This window comes from Engraulis encrasicolus, chromosome 4, assembly GCF_034702125.1.
Source record: "Engraulis encrasicolus isolate BLACKSEA-1 chromosome 4, IST_EnEncr_1.0, whole genome shotgun sequence".
Taxonomy (NCBI): domain Eukaryota; kingdom Metazoa; phylum Chordata; class Actinopteri; order Clupeiformes; family Engraulidae; genus Engraulis; species Engraulis encrasicolus.
In genome coordinates this window covers 52,191,858-52,216,363 of record NC_085860.1, presented here as the reverse complement: position 1 = coordinate 52,216,363, position 24,506 = coordinate 52,191,858, and the positions used below count along the sequence as shown (strand labels likewise).

Genomic DNA, 24,506 nt, shown 5'->3' with positions numbered 1-24,506 from the left:
TTTTTCACAAAACATTGTTTATGAGGGGAAAAAGTATATGTCTACGTAGTGCAGCAATTAATCTTTCAAAAAATCCAAGTGGTCACAATGTTGGTCTATTCATTGATTATTTATTTACGTTGATAAAGCAATTTGCTGAAAATATGTCCTTTGGTGTGACGTTAAGAAATAAATATATTAAGTAATGTAGATATGGCTTGATGGAGTTTTATGAGCATTGTTACACTCTTCATATTTATTGCAATTTTTTAAAGTCTTAATTTAATGAGAAATTACCATTTAAGTATTTTTTTTCCCATTAGATGTGAGATTATGAGAAACCTTCGAAGAAAAACAGGGATATATTTCTTTTAAATGTTCAAAATTGTCCGAATTTATACTAACTTTTCAGGGACGATTATTTGTTCTTCCCTAATGCAATATTCAGTGTTTATCAAACATATTGTTTAGCTCAAACAAATATTTGAGCATTTAAAACATGTCACACCGTAGGACATTCATGTCACGCTAAAGGACAGAAATGCAAAACTGAGCCAGAAACAAATATATCAACATGATTATTTTGTCTTTTGATCATAATATAATGTTTTAGTCAATATGGACCTACACTTTACACTTATAAGTCTTTGAATCGTCGATTATAATCGTTATTATCGTAACTCTTAATGACAGCCATGCGGTCATTGAATGTAACCTGCAGAGCTCATAAGACTCATACTGAAGTGTGATCTTGGCATGACCATCACACTTTTGTAGGTATGCTATGACTGTCACACCATTGAACCTGTAGTGTGTAGTGGCCAGTGCCTGTTTGGTATCTCAAGCTGGACAGCACATTTATGCTGTATATTGAGCTCTCCACAGCATACTTTATTCATCTATACTCCTCTATATACTCTCTCACTGATCTTTCCTTCACTGTTACCGTTATATTTTATGGTTTAAAAGCACCATTAATGACATTTTATATCATTTGACAGTATCTAAAATCAACAGCAAATATTCATCAATAATGCATCAAAGTATAAATTCCAAAGGCCAATAAAGGAATAAGTAATTTGAATACACAATATTTATCTAGTCAAACAACAAAAAAAAAAAATGTACTACCAGTTGTTTTAAAAGCTATTTCTCAAATATCTAGTCCATTGGTGTGACCTGTTTGTCCTTTGGTGTGATACTCCAAAGTGTCACACCATAGGACTTTTACCATCACACCATAGGACTTTTGAGCTTTTGAGTTAATTTAACCCTATCCAGACTGGGGGGGGGCTAAAAGTGCCCGCACCAACTTTGATGTCGTATAATTCCTTAACGACTTAAGCTATGACTACGAAACTTGGTGACTTTTCCTAAAATTTAGTTGGCTACAGTTTAGTACCAAAATATTATGTTTATCATTTTTGGTGTTGCCATGGCAACGGTTTTCTGACAGGTATGTCTGACCGAAAATCACTGATCTAAGTCTCATTATTGTTCTTTTTTCATATTTTTTTGTTTTTTCCATTAGCATCAGACAGCTTTGTGAGCATTAAAGTGGTCTGAAGCATATAATCATTAAAATTTAAGTCCATTACCTAAATTTGATGGACAATACATTATGGCGAGATTTTGGGCGTTATAATCAGATGATGTCATAATGACGTCATAATACAAGATAATGACACAAAAATTATGTCATTCATAGATGTCCATATGTAGATCATCTCCCCAAAGTTTTGTGGTCATACCGCATTCCATTCATGAGTTATGAGGGGAGGGGGGGGGGGGGGGGGGGGGGGGGGGGGGGTCAAAAGAGCCCCCCCCAGGCTCAGGAATGCCAAAAAAGCCCAGTCTGAATAGGGTTAAAGCCATGTCGTTGCCAACTGAAATACAATTTCACCTTTAGTAAGATGCATTTTCATACATCTACATAAGAAAAAAATATGAAAAATATACACTATTGTCAAAATGTATTTTATGCCTGTCACACCAAAGGACTACAAAACTAATACATCTTGTGGTAGCAAAACATAATTGATTGACTGAAGAACTCTGAGAGAAAAATCTAAAATCCACCCTTGCCATTGGCTTCTTAAGGGTCTAAAGTCACAATTTATGTACCGCTGGAGCTTCAACAATAGATAATTATCCACAGAATTAACCAAAAATATGATGTCACACCACAGGACATTGTTTTCTGCGACAAAGTTTCATAAGTCCATACCGTCTCAGAAAAACAGGAAAAAAATTAAGCATTGCCACTTGCTAAAATAGACACCTTGAAAAACATGCCAGGGTTGTTTAGACAAATGACTGAGCTTTGATTATTTATTTAAAAATGTTTTAATATGGAGAACCAGGCTTGCCTCAGTCACACCATAGGACAAATATGACATTTGACTCAAAATTAAGTATACTTATATAAGCTCTGGATTTATTACACATTACTTTTTCACAACAACGGCATTAGTTTAATCATTTAAAGCATTGACAATTTTGAAAGCATGAATTTACTTAATTTTAAGAGCCTGCGACAGCAAAATTTACACGTCACGTCATCTACCCATGTTGTGCAGGTAATCAACAACTAGTTTTGAATATACTGTAGGAGTCCATACTGATATTGACCAGATGGCATGTCAGGACTGGATACAAGGTGATACTTTATTGAAGACATACCATGTGATGTCAATGAAATGTTATTGTCGGATCCAGCAAGGCGTATGGATGTTCAGTAATTTCCTTTGTTAGACTTACATTGTGTTTTCACGTGTATTTGAATTACATGTCAAAAACATCTTTTTAGTTTGCTTTGGGGAACATAAATAAACATCCATGATTGCAGTCTCATCCCTTGTGTTTTTATATCACAAGTATTCATGACAAAAGTGTGATCTACAATTGATTTACATTGTGCAACAAACAACACGCTAAATGTGTGTATCATTAATACTGCATGTGTGTAGTTGCAGTGTGTGTGTGTTTATTATAAGATAGTTTGTGTGAATGATTTGACACAAAAATGCAAATTTTCCAAAAGTGTATAGCGTTTTTCAACCTTAGTTTGATTTTGCAACGTATCTACAGTGCTTTGCTAGATAGGTGTGAAGTTCTTGTAGTTGTGTGTAGAGTTTTGCAAAAGCAGCCAAAGTTTCGAAAATTGAGCTTTAGCAATCAGAAAAAACTGTAAAGTGAGTAAAACAAATACAAATAATAACAAATAATGTCCCTCATGGAGGATTACAAAAAACATTGATAAACTTTGCTACAAATATGTGGGCCCATGAGCTAAGACCAGTAGCACACACAGTCTGCAACAGAATACACCACAGAATTACAGCTGTACTCCTTCACGAACAGGAGATATGACGTATTGTTGTATAGTTTGCCGTGCCTGATGACCATCTTGGATTCGCACAATGAACACAGAAGTTCATCCAGAAAACCAAACCTGTTCTTTGGACATTTTCTTCACATAGAGCAGTTGGTTCTCATCCTTTTTCGAACAAACAATCGACCTCATGACATCATCATAAGCCTCCCAACGCCCCCTTGACCTCGTCATAAGCCTGCCATTGCCCCCCTTAGTACCTGAAAAATAAAATTGACTAATGCCCCCCAATGGGAAATAAGCCCCGCCCTACTCAGCTGTATCCTTCACGCTCCCCAGGGCTTCCCAACGCCCCCAGGAGGGCTATAGCGCCCCTGGAGGAACATGCCCTGATGGCTACCTTGGATAGAGAACACATTCTAAATGTATATAGAAAATCTAGATAGGGAAAACCTGCAGTTTGGTTTTTATCTGTTTTTTATCTTTATTTGTTTCTGGACTCTGTTAACTAATGCCAACATGCTAACATTGGGACAACACCAAGTGGCCCATTTTAAGGGTTCATCTTTGCTCACCTAAACAGTTTCACCACAAATTTCTTTTTGAAAGTTATAGACATGACCCACTAAATTTCCAAACTATTTATGTATGTTAATTATATAGATAATTATCCAGAAATGAAAATTTGATTAGACCAAACTTATTCTTTAACAGTTTCTTCTGTTAAAATCAAGATAGACATGTAGCATTGTTTTTATGGTATCTAGAGTAGAGTAGAGTAGAGTAACTTTATTGATCCCCAGGGGGAAATTCAGAAATTCAGGGAAATTTCACATATAATCAGAATTCTGTTTGTATATATCACATGCAAAGAAGTAAAATGGACGATACATTTTTAATGTCCGGGCAATTCAGCACTTTATTACTATTGACTCATTTTGGGCTGCCATATTGGATTGTCACTTTAAAAATGACCTTAATGAAATAAAAAATGTGGACACCCCTGAAATGATGAGATATACCCTGTTCCGATTTTGGTGCTTCTAACCACCGTGTAACGATTAGGCCCTTTTTGGACGGTAAGTTCCTCTACTGCCCTTTGCTTAAGAAGGAACCTGTGCAGGCAGGGCTGCAGAAATATGCAGGTTGCATTAGTCCTCTGTCTTGAAGTAACACTGCTCCCCTCACAGGAGGTCCAAGCTCTGGAGGCCTATATCACCCACTGTGGAGTCCTCACCACTCCAAAGCAGAAGGCATTTGCTGTGGAGCTTGTAAGGAACGACCTGAAAGTGCTCAAGGTTTTACCGGAGTCTTCTGGAGCCCAGCACAACATCACAGAGCTGTGCGTGCACCTGTCTGCAGTTCTGTTGTGCAGTCAGGCGAAGGCCCTATCACCACTACAAGAGCTCGCACTGCAGCCTGCTAACATGCAGGTAAGATGGGGGCAGCCGTGGTGTAATGGTTAGGGAGTTGGACTGTAAATCACAGGTTTGCACGTTTAATCCGCACCCTTACCAATCCAATCCTCCCCCCTGGCTGTGGTGCCCTTAAGCAAAACACCTAACCTCACATTGTTCCAGGGACTGTAACCAATAACCTGTAATGTTATATCTGTAAGTTGTTTCGGACAAAAGGGTCAGCTAAGTGTAATTTCTTTTTTTTTAATTTATTTTGTAAGATACACTTCACAAGTGCCACTAACCTGACACACTTTCCTCACATGCTATCACATAGATGAAGCTGACAAAAAGGCCCTTCTATCTAGTGTAGTGTATGTACTGTATGGACATAGGTCTTATTTTCGTTACATGACACATTAAGAGGTACAATAGAATAGTTTTGAAATAAATTCTGTCAGTTCACCTACCAAATGTTCATGTTATATGTGCGTAATAACTGGGGACTTTTCTGTTTTTTATTCACTTGGTATGTGTGTGTGTGTGTGTGTGTAGGCAGCCTACCTTCCCACTATGCCTGATGACATGCTGTATGTAGCCTTGCAGGCCATGAATCTGAAACCGGATTCGGGAATCTGGGGGGCTCTGAAGTGGTACAGTGAGTACTGAACAGCACAACAGAAGTGTACTGTATGTTAAAGGGGTATGCTATTATATGGGGGCTAAAACAGTTACAGTTAAAACCATTGCCCTGGGTGTATTTAGGAGGTAAAGGTTCTTGTTTTTTATTTTAGGCATTGTGTTGTTTTGGACACCCTCGGGGAGGGGGGTATAGTTAAGCTAGTGAGAGACAGTCGATCACTGTAGGGTGACCCCCTACAAATTATTTGGGATTTTTTTTTTTTTTTAAAAAGCTATGCTATGCAGCTTTGGGATGTAAACAGAGCCCTGTACACAAACTCAATAGCAGCCTCTACTGCAGGAATATGGAATTAGCAGCCCGGGGGCCAAACATATCCCACGAGGGGACATTAAAGTGGAAATGAAGCACTGACAAGTATTATCATTTTTTGGCGGCTTATTTATTTTCATAAACGAATGGATGTTTGTTGGACTGCACTTTTAAGTAGTTTTGCTGAAAAATGACATGTTATTACCGAGTTTCGCCACAAGGGCGCAGCCATGTTCACCGCCTACGTAACGCGAATGGTAGACGTTGGTGGCTAATGTAACCTTCCATTCACTTAACGTTAGCGTGTGCTAACTACAGCGCTAACTGACTCTAATCGTGGCAGTAAAATTGAAGAAGGATAGACCTACTATCAGATGAAAGAGAAATACCAAGTGTCATTATCACTTTGTGTCAAAAAGCCTTTGCTACGAGCATGGTGGGATAGCTGCAGCCATCCACCCATTGCATCCACCATAGGACAGGAGTCAGGACTGTGGGGCTGCTCGCTCTCATAGGTTTGTACAAAGCGGATTCCAAAAAAGTTGGGACACTTTGTATTTTGTGAATAAAATCAAAATGCTGACATTTTCAAAACATCTAATATGTTAATAAGGTAGAGCATTATGTACAGACAACATATAAGTTGTTAAAGTTGAGCAGAATTATTGTTTTGAGGTAATTATGTGATCATTTAAAATTTCACCCTTGCAACAAATCCCAAAAAAGTTGGGACAGGGCCAATAAAATGCTTTTTATATTCGATAATACTAAACACAACACAAGGGATGAGACTGAATAGTTAAATTCTTTGACTGATGGCGTAATTTTATTCAAAAATTAGATATTTTGATATGCGAGACATGATTTCAGCAGCTCAACTGATAGGTGTGTTCCTCAACTTGTTTACCTTTTTGTTGTGCTTAATATGTGGCATATCCTGAATGCAAGAAAACCATTTTGTGACCTGTTTACTCTTATGATGGAACCACACACTGTTGGAACATAGTAGAGATTGAAATTTGCCACCATTATGGGGCAATATCTAAAGGTGGTGCTCCAAAATATAATGCCTTGGTAGCTATGTTTGCTGTTTAAAGTCTGTATGTATCATTCAACAATCATTTTAATGCTCTACGTGAGTAGGAAGACCATAACCAAGTCACCTCTGCACCCCCTTACCATCATATTTGCTGTCTTTCAGACTGACCACTAAATCAAGCTGAAGTATTCATTTTCTATATAACCTAGAGGGTGCATGACTCCATAATGTTCAAAAATGATGAAATATTTTCTATTCTGTAATCAGAGGACAGTTTCACATGTCTACTAGGTCCATAGAATGAGCTTTTCCGCACGCAACACTGATTAATGTCTGCATCATGTGCATTAATCAAGTGTTGTGTTTATGGTCATTTTTTCGAGAGCTGTCATTGTTGGAGTGTCATAGTTTGCTTATTTACCACGAGTATGTCATGATCTCATAACTCGTGCAATGATTACGCAGAACTCTATATTACGGAAATAGGCCTTATATGCCTGCAATTTTGATAATTCAATCTTTATGTGTAATAGATAAGTAATTAGTCCCTCAAAATATTCGCTGCTGAGTGCCACAGCCTCTATGTGATGGTATTTTATTTGTGCATTCATGTTGGCAGTCAATCTAGTTCCTTTTAAAATATTCTTCCTTGTGTCATTTTTAGAATTATCCAACTATTACAACATGTTTTGGCCCTGTCCCAACTTTTTTGAGATTTGTTTCATGGGTCAAATTTTAAATGATCACATAATGACCTCAAAACAATAATTCTGCTTGACTTTAACAACTGTTATGTTGTCTGTGCATAATGCTCTACCTTATTAACATATTAGATGTTTTGAAAATACCAGCATTTTGATTTTATTCACAAAATACAAAGTGTCCCAACTTTTTTGGAATCCGCTTTGTAGACCGTCACCAATAACGTCTTTTTCCTGCATTGTTGGACGCTAATCTGAAAGCCCATGTCGTTAAGTTGGTTATGTGGTCCAATTCAGTAATAGAAAATAACTTGCAAAATTGGCGGAAGTTTGGAAAGCTTTGTGAAGGGAAGGGACGCAGCCTGTGTGTGTGTGGCTATCCCATCCCCTCTCTCGTCTCGCTCTCGGAATTGGAGGAGAGTAGAGTAGGAGCTTTGGGGATTTGAAGTTGATGCCACGGGAAATGAGTACACACATTAAACTATCATGTCCTAAATTAAGTTATGGCATGCTTATTAAAGTAGCTGCATCTATTGTATTAAACTATTTTGTTATAAAAGCCGCGAATGCATCCTCAAACTGGCTGGATTGGATTTGACTGGATAACACCGATAAACGTGGGCACGTGAAGTATATTCAGGTGCTTGGAAAATGTTGGCGAAATCATCGGAAGATGAAGGTAGGGAACTGCAACATTGCACGATTATGAAAGTGATCATGTTGGCTCATGCCAAAATTTATTAGCGACTTGTCACCTTAGCAAAAAAGCTGCTTGTTTACCTATAGTTTATGTGATGGGATGTCTTGTCTACCTTCATGCCTCATATTTGTTCTCTCCCACCCAAACACGTATTCTTGCTTCATTTGGGTTAAGCAAATAAGCTCATAATCAGCCACGCAAGGCCCAAATGTTTAATTCACTACTATCATAAACAGCATTAGAATAGGACACTACCATTCGCGTGACGTCACCCGCTGTTGGCTGGAAACGTTAACAGAAACGTTACGTGTTTGTGCTTTATTTTTTTTATTAACGGCTTAAATTTCAGACTTCAAAAAAATATATATATTTGCTGGCTTATCTTACTGGTGTTATAGACCCCTATATTAGGTCACTGCTTCATTTCGTCTTTAAAGGGGCATAATGTAGGATGACATAGTTTGCGCGGTGCCCATGGCATGCCTGTGTCAAAATCTACACAGTCATGGAAATAATGCTGTTTAAGTAAACTCGCTGTGAGAATGTTTTTCATAGCGGAATGCCAGCAGTGGATACAAATCTGAATACGGTATGTAAAGCGATTTTTCGTATGAGAAGTGTTTCCCACGACGCTTTGCCAAAATTTATATTTGGGGTTCTCTGACAGCGCACCGTGAAAGTGACGTCGTTGACTTACTAATGACTCATATACGTAAGCATCCGCTGAGCATCGGAACAGTGATTACTGTAATTAAACTTTTAATCTTACATAGAGTCCCTTTAATTTAAAACTATACATATGGAAATATGCCATGGCCCATAATGCCTTTGTCAGGAAAAAAAAGTGGCAGACACATTAAACTAAAGATATTGACACTGACTTCTCTCCATTACATTTCCAAGAAGCTTTTCCAATGTTCATATGTGCATTTCTTCCCCTTGCTGAAAGTAAAAGCTTGTGCATCCAAGCGTCTGACTTGGGAGCAATACCAATAAATATCCAGATCAAAAAAAGAGAGAAAAGTGCGCTACAAACAGGATTTTTTGAATTATTTTTTATTTTTCTGTGACATTTCGGGTAGATCCCTTCTTCAGACTTTTCTTCCCCTTGCTCATGAGTTCTCTGCCTCGTCTTTACCAGAACTGCAATAATGACTGGGTAAAGCTTTATAATAAGGACTCCTTGTTAAGTATGAGTTGAGCATTGCTCAAACCTTTGGTAATGCTTAGGTAACCCTCTTTTAATCCCATTTTAATCATTATCTCTTTTTATCACTCATCAACTAATCATTAATAAGCAGTGCTTGTTAATGTTTGTGCATGGTGGATTCACTCCATGTGAAGGATTATTGAAGTCTTTCTTACTCATTGGTTCGCAAATAACTCTTAATTATGTCTCATTACTTAGGCATGTACTGTATACTCATGGTTTGTATGTCATGAATACATACTCCCTGTTAAGCTTTGGTGATATCTTAGTTAACCCTTTCTAAAGCATGTAACTGTATAATGCTTAATTATTTCTCATCATTCAAACATCTCATGCATGCCTGCACAACAAAGCACCAACGATTCCAACTATTTTCGAGTCATTTGGATGTTGAGAGGGTGCTGAGTGACCTACTTGCTTAACTTAAAAGTTAAATAACATAAAAATTCAATGTTTTTCAGTTGAATCAGTATATCATGTAGTGCCGTAAGAAAGGCTTGTACAAAACATTGTATATCATTTTTTATTTTACTTTTTTGTGTCGCTCATGAGTGACCATCTGTATCACAGAGAACTCTCTCTGGAGGAGATTAATAATGAAACTGAGCCACATCGTTATCAGCATCAGTACTTTCTCGTGTTGTTTGAGTAGATCTCTCTCTCCCTCTGTTCCCTCAGTCTGCCCCAATGGTCACCCATGCTGTGTAGACAGAGTGAGTATGCTATCAAAAATCTCTCTCTCTCTCTCTCTCTCTCTCTCTCTCTCTCTCTCTCTCTCTCTCTCTCTCTCTCTCTCTCTCTCTCTCTCTCTCTCTCTCTCTCTTACTCTGTCTGTCTCTAATGTGATCCGTACATGCAAGTGATCATTAACTACTAAATGATTAATTAAGTCAATTTTGATTCATATTCTCTCCTCTGCAGTGTGGTAAGCCCATGCAGAAAAGCCGCTGTCCAGACTGCAATGCTGAGATTGGAGGCCAGAACCATAAAGCAGTCTCAGGCTTCACTGCCACTAAGACACAGCAGTGAGTACCGCGCTATTCAGTGTCTCATTTAAAGTACTTAAAGGAGCTTCAGCGACGGGAGCAAAAATGCCCTGCTGGCTTCAAACCAAGGCCTCCGGTATTTAAATCATTGTCCAATAGCCAGGAGGTTGATTGTGTCATCTGGGGGGACAAATTACAGTTGACGGCTACCTCTGTCTGTAACTGTGTGTGTGTGTGTGTGTGTGTGTGCGTGCGTGCGTGCGTGCCTGCCTGCCTGCGTGCGTGCGTGCCTGTGTACGTGCGCACGTGCGTGTGTCTGTGTGTGTGTCTGTGTGTGTAGGGCTGACCGTACAAGAAAAGGTCATATCCTGGGTGACCCGGGACGTAGGGATCAGCCCGATATGTTGGACACCAAGGGTATGAGCCATGTACCTTTCTCTCTGGTCCGCCTACTCACACACGCCGCCATGATGCTAGGGGCAGCCAAAAATGCAGAGGTACACACACAAACACAAACAAATACACACACACAAACACACACAAACACACACACACACACACACACACACACACACACACACACACACACACACACACACACACACACACACACAGTCATCATTAAATGGCTTTGATATCCTTTTCTTTTATTCTTTTGTTGCCACACACACCATTCCTGCGTGTGTGCGTGCGTGTGTGTGTGTGTGTGTGTGTGTGTGTGTGTGTGTGTGTGTGTGTGTGTGTGTAGGCCCTGGCAGCTCTGATCTCCCCTGCGGTGCCTGACTGTGGCGTTTTTGTGAGGGATCACCTGCATATGGACCTACAGCAGCTGACCAGAGCACTGGGGAAAGGAGCAGACGACACCACTGCTACTGTACACATCATCATACACTCTCTACTGGAAACACCAGATGCTCTCTGTAAGCATGCGCGCGCGCACACACACACACACACACACACACACACACACACACACACACACACACACACACACACACACACACACACACACACCACCACCAATATTTAACACACCATTTAGCTTGCAGAAGGAGGCACTTTCAAAACTTCACGGTTATCATCTGTTTTCTTGCCTCATAGTGAAATTGTGTGTGTGTGCGTGTGTTACTCAGGGTCCATAAATGATGACGCTCAGCTGTCCACCAAAGAGGCACGTAACAAGTGGGAGACGGGTGTAGCCAGCAATATCATCAGCCCACAGCTCAAGGTATCTCACTTTCAGCTCTCTTCATGAACCTTTTCAGTCTGGTGTCCGTACCTGGCACCGTACAGAAACATCACTCACTGCACAAATACACAGGCCGCGACATAAGCGAGGCAATCAACGGAAATAATTGACTTAGTATTGAGTCGCGCAACAAAAGCAATTCTGGAGACTGGAAGCAATTCGCGCCACAAGAGCGACATTTTGTAGTTGAGCTCCTGGGAATATTATGCAAATGAGCTATGACGCGGTTCGCCGACAGCCGCCACATCCAATGGGAATGTTGGAATGCTTGCATTCTGCTTTTAATGGACACACTCTAGTCGCTTCAATCGACAATGTCTAGCTGCTACGTCTAGCTGCGTCTACGTCTAGCTGCTTGCATTCAGAATGCTTGCATTCTGCTTTTAATGGACACACTCTAGTCGCTTCAATCGCTCATATTGCTCTTTGCTGCACAGAAGCAATTATCTGTTGCCTGAATCTCGCCGTGGCAAGTGTATTCGCCTGGTTAAAATCGACAATGTCTAGCTGCTACGTCTAGCTGCGTCTACGTCTAGCTGCTGATTTTGGTTTACTTTCCATCCTCATCCTTCTTGATCTCAGTGCAGCTTTTGACACCATCTCTCACAGGGGCGGAGTGGGGGTACTTTTCCCACTGGGAGAATTTTCCCCTTGGCGGCCCTTTTTACCCCCCCTCCCAAACGCGAACAACATGATTCCCTCACCAAAAAAGACAAAAACCACGAAATCTGCAGTCGTAATACATGTGGATATTAGTGTTGTCAAAATATCACTCTGAAGTGGAGAATTGTAGCCTACACCTTGATGAAATAGGCCTACACAGCCATCATCACAGTCCAAAGCATTCACCATAGAACTAGTTGCAGGTTAGGCTACATCACTCTACTGTTCCATGAAAATGTGCACTCCACTGTCATTTTGACAGTTTATAGGCCTATTGAAATATCGTTTAAGGAAGACAGGATGAGCACAGGCACGAAGTTTTGAGTGTGGGGATTTTCAGAAGAGTAGGCTATAGCCTACTAAAAGTCTGTCTATTGTGCAATAAACCCACCATGCAGCAAATGAGCCAAACCTACTTCAAAGCACAACCATAAGTCAACAAAATTAATAACCAAACGGTGTAGGCCTACCTTAAAACGCTGTCTTCATCGCAGCAAATGTCTTTGTTTCTTGCAATTACTCCACTTTTATCCACCGTTTAGCCTACACACCCAGCACTGCTCACATCAGAATCTTGTGTGTGGTAATTATTTTGTTCCATTTCTTCAGACATTACATAGGCTACATCCTATAAATATATGTATGATAATAATATTATTTTGACTATAAGGAGATATACCGGTAGTTCTAACAAATCAATGTAATCAAAACTGCTTCAGTGGTACTTAGCTGCAGTTCACTTCCGTACCACTTGGTGGAATCTGTTCGTAACCCAAGTCAATAACCACAGAACAAGTGAATCTGGACTGGCAGACCATAAACTTTAACAGTCATGTGGAAATCGGAAAATAAATAGGCTTTGATTAATCGAGTTGAGCACTGTGCAGAGCAAAAACAAATTCCTTTTATTTGTGACAACCAATGATCAATAATGCTTGAATATCCAAAATGTAAATGATACCGAAAGGCAACATGAAAATTATCAGTAGAGAAGGGGTGTGGCCAATTTACTGTTTGACACCTTCACTGAGGTATTGCCGTCTGGTACATGGTATATATTAAGGCGGGTCCACACAACAATTGTATGGAGTTGTGAGAAGCAGTCAAATTATGATTCTTTAGGGCCGGCTGAGGAAGTGAAACGGCCACGGTACTACATTTCGCGGCCGCAGCCCACCGGGACAAGTCCCCGATCTCCCGATGGCCACTCCGCGCCTGATCTCTCACACCATTCTCCTCAACAGATTCTCTTCCATCGGTATCTCTCACACCCCGCTTGACTGGCTCCATTCCTATCTCTCTGGCCTCACTCTGTTCATTCAACTCAAGTTCTTCATATCCCAACCCACTGATGTCACCTCAGGTGTGCCACCAATGCTCGGTCCTGGGGCCCCTTATTGTCATCATTTACCTACTTCTCATCAGCAACATATTCCCTAAATTGTTTTAAAATCAGCAGATGACACCAACTATACTTATCTGGCAAGCCATCTTCCCACTCCCTCCCCGCCTCTCTAACCACCTGCTTGTCACTTCAAACTTACTTTAAACTTAACAGCGACAAAACCAAAGTTTGTCTGGTTTGCACTAAAACTAGCAGACAGTTTTCCCCTTTCAAATGACAGTTCCTTGGTTTCTCCCTCCACTCGGGTCAAGAGTTTGGGTTTCATCCTCGACAGCTCTCCATCTTTTCTCGCTCACAGCAGTAACACAATCTTCATATTTTCATCTACACAACATAAACCGTTTTCGACCCTCCCTTAGCTCCCACTCCACCTTGTTACAACCCAAAACATAATAACTGTCAATAGCGTAATAACTGCCAATAACGTAATAACACTTCCCTATCAATAAGGTATTAAGTTATTCGCAGGTTATTACATTATTGGCCTTACACTAAAAAAGCTCTGATAATGTAATAACGATGCCAATAACGTAATACCCTGCCATTAATGTAATAATTTGGGCCCATTTGAAACGTAATAAAGCCAAAATATTAGTGTAGGATGCTCAGCAAAGTTGAATTGACAAGAATTTGTTCGTTTTTACAGAACATCTTTGAGTTTTCAAAGACAGATGTCAACACTGCTATTTTTTTAACATGACATTTCTCCACTTTCTATGAAATACTTTGAAATTGAATTACTTTTCCCAATTTTCTTCTTTGAAATACAATATGCAGTGGATGCACAGTGTCCTCAAACATTTTGGGGCATTAAAGTGCAATTTATACTGTATGAAGAATTTTGACATTTACACATCTTTGTGAAGGTACTGCTATTTTTATGCACACAACTGTAATGCTTCCTGTTACCCATTACTGTACGAATAAGTGAGAACTACATATCTAAGTAGACTGATGCACCTTGCTGCCCAAGGGGGGGCCTGGGTAGAGTGGGGCCCTAGGTAGTGCGGGGGCCCTAAGCCATCTGGGCTGAGCAATGCCTCACTTTAGAATAGGGACCCTTATTCCACATCTGTTTTCACACTGTTCAAGGTTTGTTCAGACAGTGTACCAGGGGCTTATACACATTGTATTCTGGCCCTTACTGCTTACTCATAAGTAGAAATCTATGTCTACTAGGTACTTACTAAGGTTATATTGGTAATAAATGCCTTATTGTGCATGAAAGAGGCATTTGTGAATAAACTGTCTGATTTTGCTTAGTACATGCCTTACAAGTTACTTACACAGGCATTAACATTGTATGTATTAGTGCTAATAGATGTAACCCTAAACTAAAGTGTTGCCATTACAACACATCCAGAACTCTACAGCAAGACTAGATTGTGATTTTTATTAGTAGTAGTAGTGTTGTTGTTCATTCATTCATTCATTCATTCACTCATTCACTCATTCACTCACACTCACACTCACACTCACACACACACAAACACACACACACACACACACACACACACACACACACACACACACACACACACACACACACACACACACACACACACACACACACACACACACACACACACACACTCACACACCAGGCCACATACTGTACTTGTTAAAGTATGGATCAGGGCACTAATAATAAATAATGGTAATTCTGTCAGAACCAATTTAGTCAAGAAACGAGAAGATTGATAATTACATTTCTTTATTGTAAACTGTGAATTACATTTGACGGTATGGCTCTATGTGCACCATGAAAAAGCAGAGAGTCAGGGGCCAGCAGCAGCATGAAGGGAATTCTCATTCCAGCAGGACAGAGACAGACAGATATTCTGCACATGAACAGAGTCAGGTGACATGAAAAGAGAACATGCCATGTCATACATGACAAGATGGAGCAGTGGAGGAGGTAGGTAGCACAAACCACACAATATACGGTTGAGGGAAGCAGGGTAGGATTTAACAGGCATGCGTGGTCAAGAGAGATGATCAGCTGAGGAGTTATCTGAAACTGAATCAATGAGTAATGGAATCGAGGTGAGAGAAGCGGCAAGACTCTTGGCTACCATTGTCTGGCCGGAACTAACATTGTACTTGGATTATATTTGTTACATGTTGCCATCAGAACCTGGTTAAAGTACTGACCAGGTGGCACACAGATCATGACCACTAGTAAAATAAATAAATTGTTGAGAGCATCTCATGTTGGACTCCCTTACAATTGCTGCAATCAACATGCCTGACTATTAACGCAGCCCTCACATCTCTCTCTACCTCTCTCCTCCTTTACCTCTTCTCCATTCCTCTCTCCCTATAGACCCTGGACAGGCGTCTTCAGAGGATGGAGACGCTCCTAAGTGATGATAAGAGCTGTAGCCCAGTGATGCGCTGGATGTTAGTGGGCGCTCTCCAACAGGACAGCCTCCCTCACCAGCCAGCAGTATGGAGTGTCAGGGAGCGGTTCTCGCTCAACACCCTCACACACATCCTGGAGCAACAGGATGGACGCGACACACTGCCACTACTCTGGAAGTTCCTACAGAGGGTGAGTGCATGGATAATACACACACACACACACACACACACACACACACACACACACACACACACACACACACACACACACACACACACACACACACACACACACACACACACACAAACAATTATATATCATCTCGATTTATATGTCAATACAGTACTATATCAGTCAATCTCTCCATATGTGAGATTTATGATATACATGTATGCAGAGTGCTAAAAAGTGTAGTATCACTTTTCTTTGGTCTACTAACACTGGTCTCCTTCCTTGAGTAGGAGCCAGAGCTGCGGTTGGTGAGGTACCTGCCCGACATCCTAATGCTGCAGCGAGATCTTGTCAAGAAGATCCAGACCTCTTCAGATCTCACCATGGAAACAATCAGACAGTTCCTGCAGGGGCAGGCAACAAGTGAGTGATACCGTGGCTCAGGCAGTAATGACAAAGGCACTATTTTTAATATTTAGCGTTATTTGGCTAACTTTGATTTTGCCTCAACTGGCTTTATTATGTCGGTCTATGTCCAAAATCATTTGTGTTCTAAAGTATTCATCTCACTAAGTGGTTAGGGGTGTTCACTGGCATTTATTAACAAGTTTGAAAACGAAATATGACTTTTAAATATTATTTGTCATGTGCTTTGTGTCAGTTTTATTTGCCATTTTGTGAATGAAGGGAAAACAAATGCATTCACAAAATTCTAAATATAACACGACAGAAGCCGCATTTCACTACAATACCAGTAAACAGTGGCCCAGTCTTGAAAACAAATGTTTTAAGAACTAAAAAGGTCATTCCCATAGACTGCCATTCTAAAGTCAGTTTGGACAAAATCTACTGTAAATACATCAAATAACAGACAGCAGCAAACATCAAAAAGTAGGTGTGTAGCACTCTACAGACAATTCAGAAAAGGGGATAAATATTCAAAATAGTGCACTTGTCCATGAACCGGCATACAGTATTGTCCCATAACGGCCGTTGATAGCTAAACAGACACCACTTAAACGCACCTTAGGTCAATATTTAAGACCCTCGTCGTTAACTCTGAGTCAGCAATTCATGACGGCGCTCGGAATAGCAGCAGCATTCTATAATTGTCCTGAGCCCTAAAGGGTTAAAAGAGGGCTGTTCTCAGCCATACTGCCTGTTGTGCGGAACTTACAGGGTGAGTTGTATGGTATCTGAATCTGTTATGGTACTACTTTTTTCCATATTCTAACACACAGCCTCACTGTTAATCTCACTCTTTATTTTCATCCAAAACACAGCTGAATGGTACGAGAGGGGCATAGATATCTTCCTGATGACATGGAACCAGCTTCGCCAGTCTCTAGCAAACAACGGTACTGAGATGTATAGACAATGTGTTGAGATAAATACAAATACAAATGTAAAAACAATACAAATACACATCTGTACAACACTATGTACACATATACACATCTGCACAACACTATGTACCCAGATCTATTTATTCTATGTGTATGTTCTATGCTTATAATTATTGTTACAGAAACGTAAATTGAATGACAAAAAACCCAGTAGAACCTGTACACCTTGTTCAATGAGCATGTTTGTGCGTTCATGTGTGTGTGTGTGTGTGTGTGTGTGTGTGTGTGTGTGTGTGTGTGTGTGTGTGTGTGTGTGTGTGTGTGTGTGGTGGTATGAAGGTGAAATCAAGTTGCCGCCTGAGTACTGTGAGCGAGACCTGGACATGGATAGCAAACTAGAGGTGCTGGTGCCTCGTAGGCAGGGACTGGGACTATGCTCCACAGCACTGGTCAGCTATCTGATTCGACTACACAACGACATGGTGTATGCCATGGACAAGCACACGGGAGAGGACACCAGGTAGGTTACACACACACACACACACATATTTGCTATTCCAGTACAGTACGTCCTGTTGCTTTGTGTTTAACATCTAGTACAGTGGATCCATCAGGACAGTCTACAGAAATTCCCCTAATTTCTTTTCACTAGGGTGTGTGTGTGTGTGTGTGTGTGTGTGTGTGTGTGTGTGTGTGTGTGTGTGTGTGTGTGTGTGTGTGTGTGTGTGTGTGTGTGTGTGTGTGTGTGTGTGTGTGTGTGTGTGTGTGTGTGTGTTCGAAACAGGTACACTGTGAGCCTGGCGGACCTGTGTGAGCTGCATGTGATCCACTACGATGTGGAGAGAGACATACTGCCCCTGGTGCTGTCTCACTGCCAATACAGTGTGGAGCGCGGAGGGAAGGGAGCTCTGGCTGAGTATGACCTGCCCAAGATACAGCAGCAGCTGCTCACTGGCTTCCTGCAGGGCAAACCCCGCATCACACTTCAGGTGAGGGCCTTCCCTTACGAAAATGGACCATGGTTTATTATGGTATTACTATGATTATCATGGTTCTACCATGGTATGTCATGATTACTCTAAGTACTCTGAACCTACCATAATTGTACTATGACTTACTATGGTACTACTGTGTACTATGGCTTACTATGTAGTAACATGGTTCTACCATGGTATGTCATGATTACTCTACCCTTATGAAAATTGACCATGGTTGTAATACAGTAACCATGGTTTTTACTACCACAGTTCATGGTGATTCTAAGTACTATCAACCAACCATAGTACAGTAGCTGTCAGTAGTAGCCCTTACAAAGATTAACCATGGTTCTACTATGAAAACTAATTATGGTTTTACCAGAGATTATTTAAGTGTGTGTATATATATATATATCTTATCTACTCTCTCTGGTTTTACCATAGATTTACCATGGATTATAGTTAATCATGGTTTTTAGTGTAACCATGACAACCATGGTTTGTGACTATGGTTTACCTTTTGGTTTAATGGTAGTATACTCTTTGCCATAAACCATGGTTCCCCCCAATAAATTTTTTTTTTTTTTAAACCATGGCCGCCCACCCCAAAAGCCCTTTTTTTTAAACCATGGTTTTAAAAAACAAGGTGGGGGAAGGGCTGCATGGTTAAACCATAGTCACGAACCATGGTTTTCTTGGTTACCCAAGAAAGCATGAAACCCCTGAATAACTACATGTGAGTAGCCGTGGTGTAATGGCTAGGGAGTTGGACTCTAGATCACAGGATTGCAGTTTCAAATCCTGCCCTCACCACTCCGTAGACCTCCATCCATGGCGGAAGTGCCCTTGAGCAAGGCTCCTAACATTGATCCTGGAACCAATAGCCTGTAAGTCGCTCCAGATTTTTTAAAAAGCGTCAGCTCACTGTAATGTAATAAATAAATATTAACCATGGTTAGTTGTCATAGTAAAACCATGGTTAATTTTTGCATAGTTAAACGATGGTAAATCCATAGTTGAACCATGGTTAAATACTTAGTTAAACCATGGGCAAAACCTAGACAAACCATGGTTGAATCATAGTTAAACCATGGTTGAACTATAGTCAATCAATGGTTAAACCATAGTCACAAACCGTGCTCAAAAAAACGTAACAAACTATGAGTAACTAAAAACCATGGTTCAGTTCTCATAGTAAAACCACAGTCCATTTCCCAGAAGGGAGGCATCATTATTATTAACATAACAATCACTTCGACAAGTTTCAGGAGAGAATGATTCCCAGAAGACCAGAAGCTTGTGCACATTGTCACAGACACACAGTCCAACACATATGCTTAGAAAGCACCTCAGTATGTCCACGCATTTCACACATTTACTGAATTTGTCATTGTCTCATCAGGGAATGTCACATGTCTCTTATTCTTCTCAGGAAATACCAACGCTCGTCGGCAGACATGATAAGAACTATGAGAACATTTTCATGGATGTCAGAGCAAAAGTTAAGCAGGTGAGGCATTTACGGTTACAGTGCATTTTAATGCTTTGCAGTAATATGATAATGTGTAACCCTTACGAAAAGCATAAAATGAATTACTGTATGTCATGTAAAATGTTTGAGACAAATCACTTACTGTGTGTGTGTGTGTGTGTGTGTGTGCGCGTGTGCGTGCGTGCGTGCGTGCGTGCGTGCGTGCGTGCGTGCGTGCGTTCGTGTCCGTGTCCGCAGGAGTCGTTACCCTCCCTGACGCTGTCCTCAGTGAGGGGGGATCTGGGGGACTTCAGCGAGGTGTGTGAGGCCCTGAAGACTGTAGAACTCTCGCTCGGTTTCCTAGCAACCACCCCTGCTGATCCACACATGCAACTGGGCAAGTACCTACAGGACGTACTGAAGATGGGAGACCACCTGCCTGAACACATACTCAAGGTACAGTAAAACATGTGCATGCATAATTCCATGTGACTCATGTACTGTGTGATGCCATTTCTGGCGACCGTGACGTCAATGTGTTGGTGGGAGCAACCGCAATGGCAGACTTGAGCTTGACAAACACTATTACCCTCCACACTTCCTTGCTTGGCATTACCACAAGCCTGAATCACTGCATTGGAATACTGTGCATAAGCATGATAATTTTTAGTACTGTGTTATGTTGTGTAGTGTCTTTAGCATGCTTGCAAGGGTCATTAGACCACTGTCCAAGATTTAAATGCAGACATTTCCTTACAATCATTCCAGACGCTAACAGTACATCCAAACCCTCCGAAGTGACAAGCTCACAGCTCTTTCTTGTTGATATAAACAAGCCCTTGCAGCACCACCTATACTCTTAAATAGCGTAGCTGTATTGGTTTTAAAATGATGTTTTTCACTGATTCTTGAGAATGTGACAAAAACACAAATATAGAGATATGTTCAAATCCAAAATATAGCGCTATATTATCATAGACGAAGGTCTTGGCTATGAGGCAATGTATTGCTCAAGCTCCCCATACTTTACATGTTTCATGAAATAGGCTCTTGACTTTGACAACACCGTCAGACACAATTAGTAGTAAAAAATATATGTTTACTGTATTATAGTGAAGAATTATTTTAATAATTCAACATAATTGTAGATACATATTGTAAGCATGGTCTTACTTCTTCCGAAAAAAAACTTCTGTGGTTTTGTGTGACCTCATTCAGATGTTACCACCGTCAGTTTTTTATCAGACGGTGGTGACAAAAAAGCCTCCAAATGTGCCTCAGTGGAGGCTAATGTGTAATTTTGGATCACAATGACTGCTAATATATCTTATAATAATGTATCATTAACCAGAACAATTCACTCAAATATGGAACTAGCTGACACGCTATGCAACAAAATCTGAGTGTGGTATCTTAATCTGCTGTGACATCTGACTGTGGTGACAAAAAACTACTCTTTTACATATTATGCATAGTTTGTTCACATTAACCATTCTGCTTTCAAAAAGTATACTGTGTATTAATTAATACTAATCTGATATAATATTATTATACGACATGCCTGAATTCATTGTACATGTACATGCCTGAATTTATTGTCTTTTACAAATAGCTGTCGGTGGGTGACCAATATCTGGGACACATTTTGAGCAATCAGAAAATAATAGTAAATAATATTAATAGTAAAAATAGTAAACAACTGTGCATTTGTGTAACAGACCCCTACTTGGTTATTACCTGGATTTATTTTGTTCATGAGAATGTAATTGATTTTCAACAGAATTAGCACTTGTATAGCTGGGACATTTTTTGCCAAACTTTCAAGAATCAGTGGCTTGTGTAGTGTTAGTGAAATAGTTAACTTACTGGTGTAGCTCCTCGCTTTGGTAAAAGAAAACACACTGTAGCTCGCTGAGAAATAAATTGTGCAAATGTTCTCATTGGTTTGGTTTTTGTGTTGCTATTTAGCGCTTATCCTTTCCTCTTTTGGGATACTTCCTTTGTGCTTTTGTTTTATGTTTTATGTTGTATGAGTTTATTTTGGTTCATTTATGTTTGTAATTGTAAATAGCATTTCCTCCTTCTATAAGTTGATCAAAAGGTATGATCCACTCGGGGTCAAAAGCACATAGGCTCTTCATAATGGTGCCTCGCTCAGTTGTATGCTAAACAGTGACCTAAATGCACCTGTTGATGGTGGGCCTTTGCCTCTCAGTGTATGAGAGATTTTCTTTGCCAGCTTTCGTTTACTATTTTGTCATGGCTGTTTCCAGCTCACTTTTGATTTGCTGTTATTATTCATTCTGGATCTAGAACCGTATGTGTTAATTTTCTCCATTTTTGACCCTCGTATCAGTTTATTTTGCTTGCTCTTTTTATTATCCACACTGTAAATATCCAGCATTTAGGCCGTTGGGTGGTTGAAGAAAATAAATAAAAATCAAGGTTTCTTGGAATTCCTGTTCCACCCCTGGCTCCACTTGACTACCTGCACGCAGGGAAGTTGACAAGGGGGGACAAAGGGGTCTGTTGTCCCGGGCCCATGGAGAGAGGGGACCCAGAAATTGATTTTCTTTACATTGCATGTATTGAATTGGGGGCCCTTTCACTTGACTTTGTCCCGGGTCTGGCCAAATCTGTCAGCAGCCCTGCCTGCACGGTACCTTGTGATATACTGTACCATGTTCTATCTGTGTATGTCAGGCCCTGAGCAGGTGCAGTCTGAAGCATGCTGTGGCTCTATGGCAGCTCCTCTCCTCACTCAAGTCAGAGGGCATGCTACACCTCAAGAGGGTAAGAGACCTGGGGTATGAATAAGTGTGTGTGTGTGCGTGCGTGTGCGTGCGTGTGTGTGTATATACACTCACCGGCCACTACATTAGGAACACTTGTTACAACTGTTCATTGAGGCAAATTTCTGATCAGCCAATCACATGGTGGCAACTCGATACATTTGTGCATGTAGACATGGCCGAGATGATCTGATAGAGTTCAAACCGAGCATTATAATGTGGAAGAAGGGCCTGATTTGAGAATGTCAGAAATGGCTGATCTACTGAGATATTCATGTACAACCATCTCTAGGGTTTACAAAGAATGATGGTACGAAAAAGAAAAAAATGCAGTGAGCAGCGATTCTGTGGGCACAAATGGCTTGTTGATGGCAGAGGTCAGAGGAGAATGCACTAATGGAGTGGTCGGTGAGTGTATATTAATGTGCAGTACATGCATGTCCGTGTGTGTGTGTGAGTTGAAAAATAATTTGCTGTGTCTCATTTGAGGGTCTATAGTCTAGGCAATGGGTGCAATATAATGGGAGAATCGCTCGGAAGGTGATAAAAGCGTGAAACTTGGCACAAATGTTCATTAGGACATGCTTATTAATTTCAGGGGTGGAGCCACTCAGAATTCAGCATTGCCTAGCAACGGTTGCTAGGTGAAGCATCTTCCTTAGCAACCAGAATCAGAAATACAGTTCCCAGCAATTTTGTGGTGTTATGATGTCTAAATATTGACTCCTTGCCCTAATATTACTTAACACATTGAGTACCGACGACGTAATAATGCGTTTTTCACGCCCATGCGTTGTATACCAAAACGCAAAAATACGTTTTTGCATTTAAATATCATATTTTGAATCTACACCCTTCAATGGACAATATATGTGATTTTGGTAGCTCTGTGATGGACATAAATGACAACATTTGCAGTCCAAAGTTGTTTGATTGTTATGATGTTTGAGTGTTATGATTTGGATATTTTAATTTAACTTACCAAGATGTCTGGAAGCCAACCCATGTCGCCTATCGCGCTGCCTGCATTGATTTCCCTAGTACGGTCACTGTAGCATCTGTTGTCTCTGACTTCACGCAATAGGTAAACACCATTGTATAGTGCCTGGAGTGTCTTGAACTTTCTGGACTTGCTAGACCTTTACCAGATCCTTGGATCCAAATGGCACCCGATATGTAATTGCAGTAATGCGCTCCGATTTGGACGTTTGATCGCCAAAAAGATAAGTTTCTGTGTCTTCCTGTATGTGAGAAGCCAGAAGCTAGCATGGCTACATATCATGATTCCCTGATTGTCGCTCCCAACGCAGGACGCTCCCCTGTCGGCTCGCTCCCACTAGCCAGACTATCGATCCGGGTGGGACTACACGTCCGGGAGTGATAGAAACACCTGGGACTACACGTCCGGGAGCGATCTCAGCTGGGAGTGTCCATCTGCCACCGCATATGATTCGGGTCGGATGGGCTAGGCTACATCTAAGCATCATATCATTTGGATTTGTTGTCAATGTTGGGCTATTATTTCGGGAGTCATCGGGAGCTATTTTAGCAAATGTCTCACCCTCTGCATGTGTGCAAAGAGTTTGTGATCAGTCCACGTGAAAAACGGGGATTTCAAAGGGCATCGATTGCTGGTGTCGTAGTGTGACAGAGCAGGAGGTGTACTGCCGTATTCGTGAATCATGCTATGTTGTTGTTTCCCTAGTAGCCTACGATCGGTAGCGTGTATTGTGTCTGACTTCACGCAATAGGTAAACACAGAGACCATT

General features: G+C 40.7%; 1 protein-coding gene across 1 annotated transcript in view; it reads left to right on the top strand.

The window, feature by feature from the left end:
• LOC134448122 (E3 ubiquitin-protein ligase rnf213-alpha-like) overlaps nucleotides 1-24,506 on the top strand; it is a 195,616-nt gene that overhangs the window by 157,465 nt on the left and 13,645 nt on the right. The window contains 15 exon segments of the mRNA XM_063197880.1: nucleotides 4,504-4,746; nucleotides 5,266-5,368; nucleotides 9,991-10,025; nucleotides 10,234-10,334; nucleotides 10,639-10,795; nucleotides 11,047-11,218; nucleotides 11,432-11,526; nucleotides 15,942-16,169; nucleotides 16,442-16,586; nucleotides 17,435-17,509; nucleotides 17,837-18,017; nucleotides 18,282-18,486; nucleotides 19,907-19,984; nucleotides 20,204-20,401; nucleotides 22,649-22,738. Of these exon segments, the coding sequence (XP_063053950.1) occupies nucleotides 4,504-4,746; nucleotides 5,266-5,368; nucleotides 9,991-10,025; nucleotides 10,234-10,334; nucleotides 10,639-10,795; nucleotides 11,047-11,218; nucleotides 11,432-11,526; nucleotides 15,942-16,169; nucleotides 16,442-16,586; nucleotides 17,435-17,509; nucleotides 17,837-18,017; nucleotides 18,282-18,486; nucleotides 19,907-19,984; nucleotides 20,204-20,401; nucleotides 22,649-22,738 (2,106 nt within the window).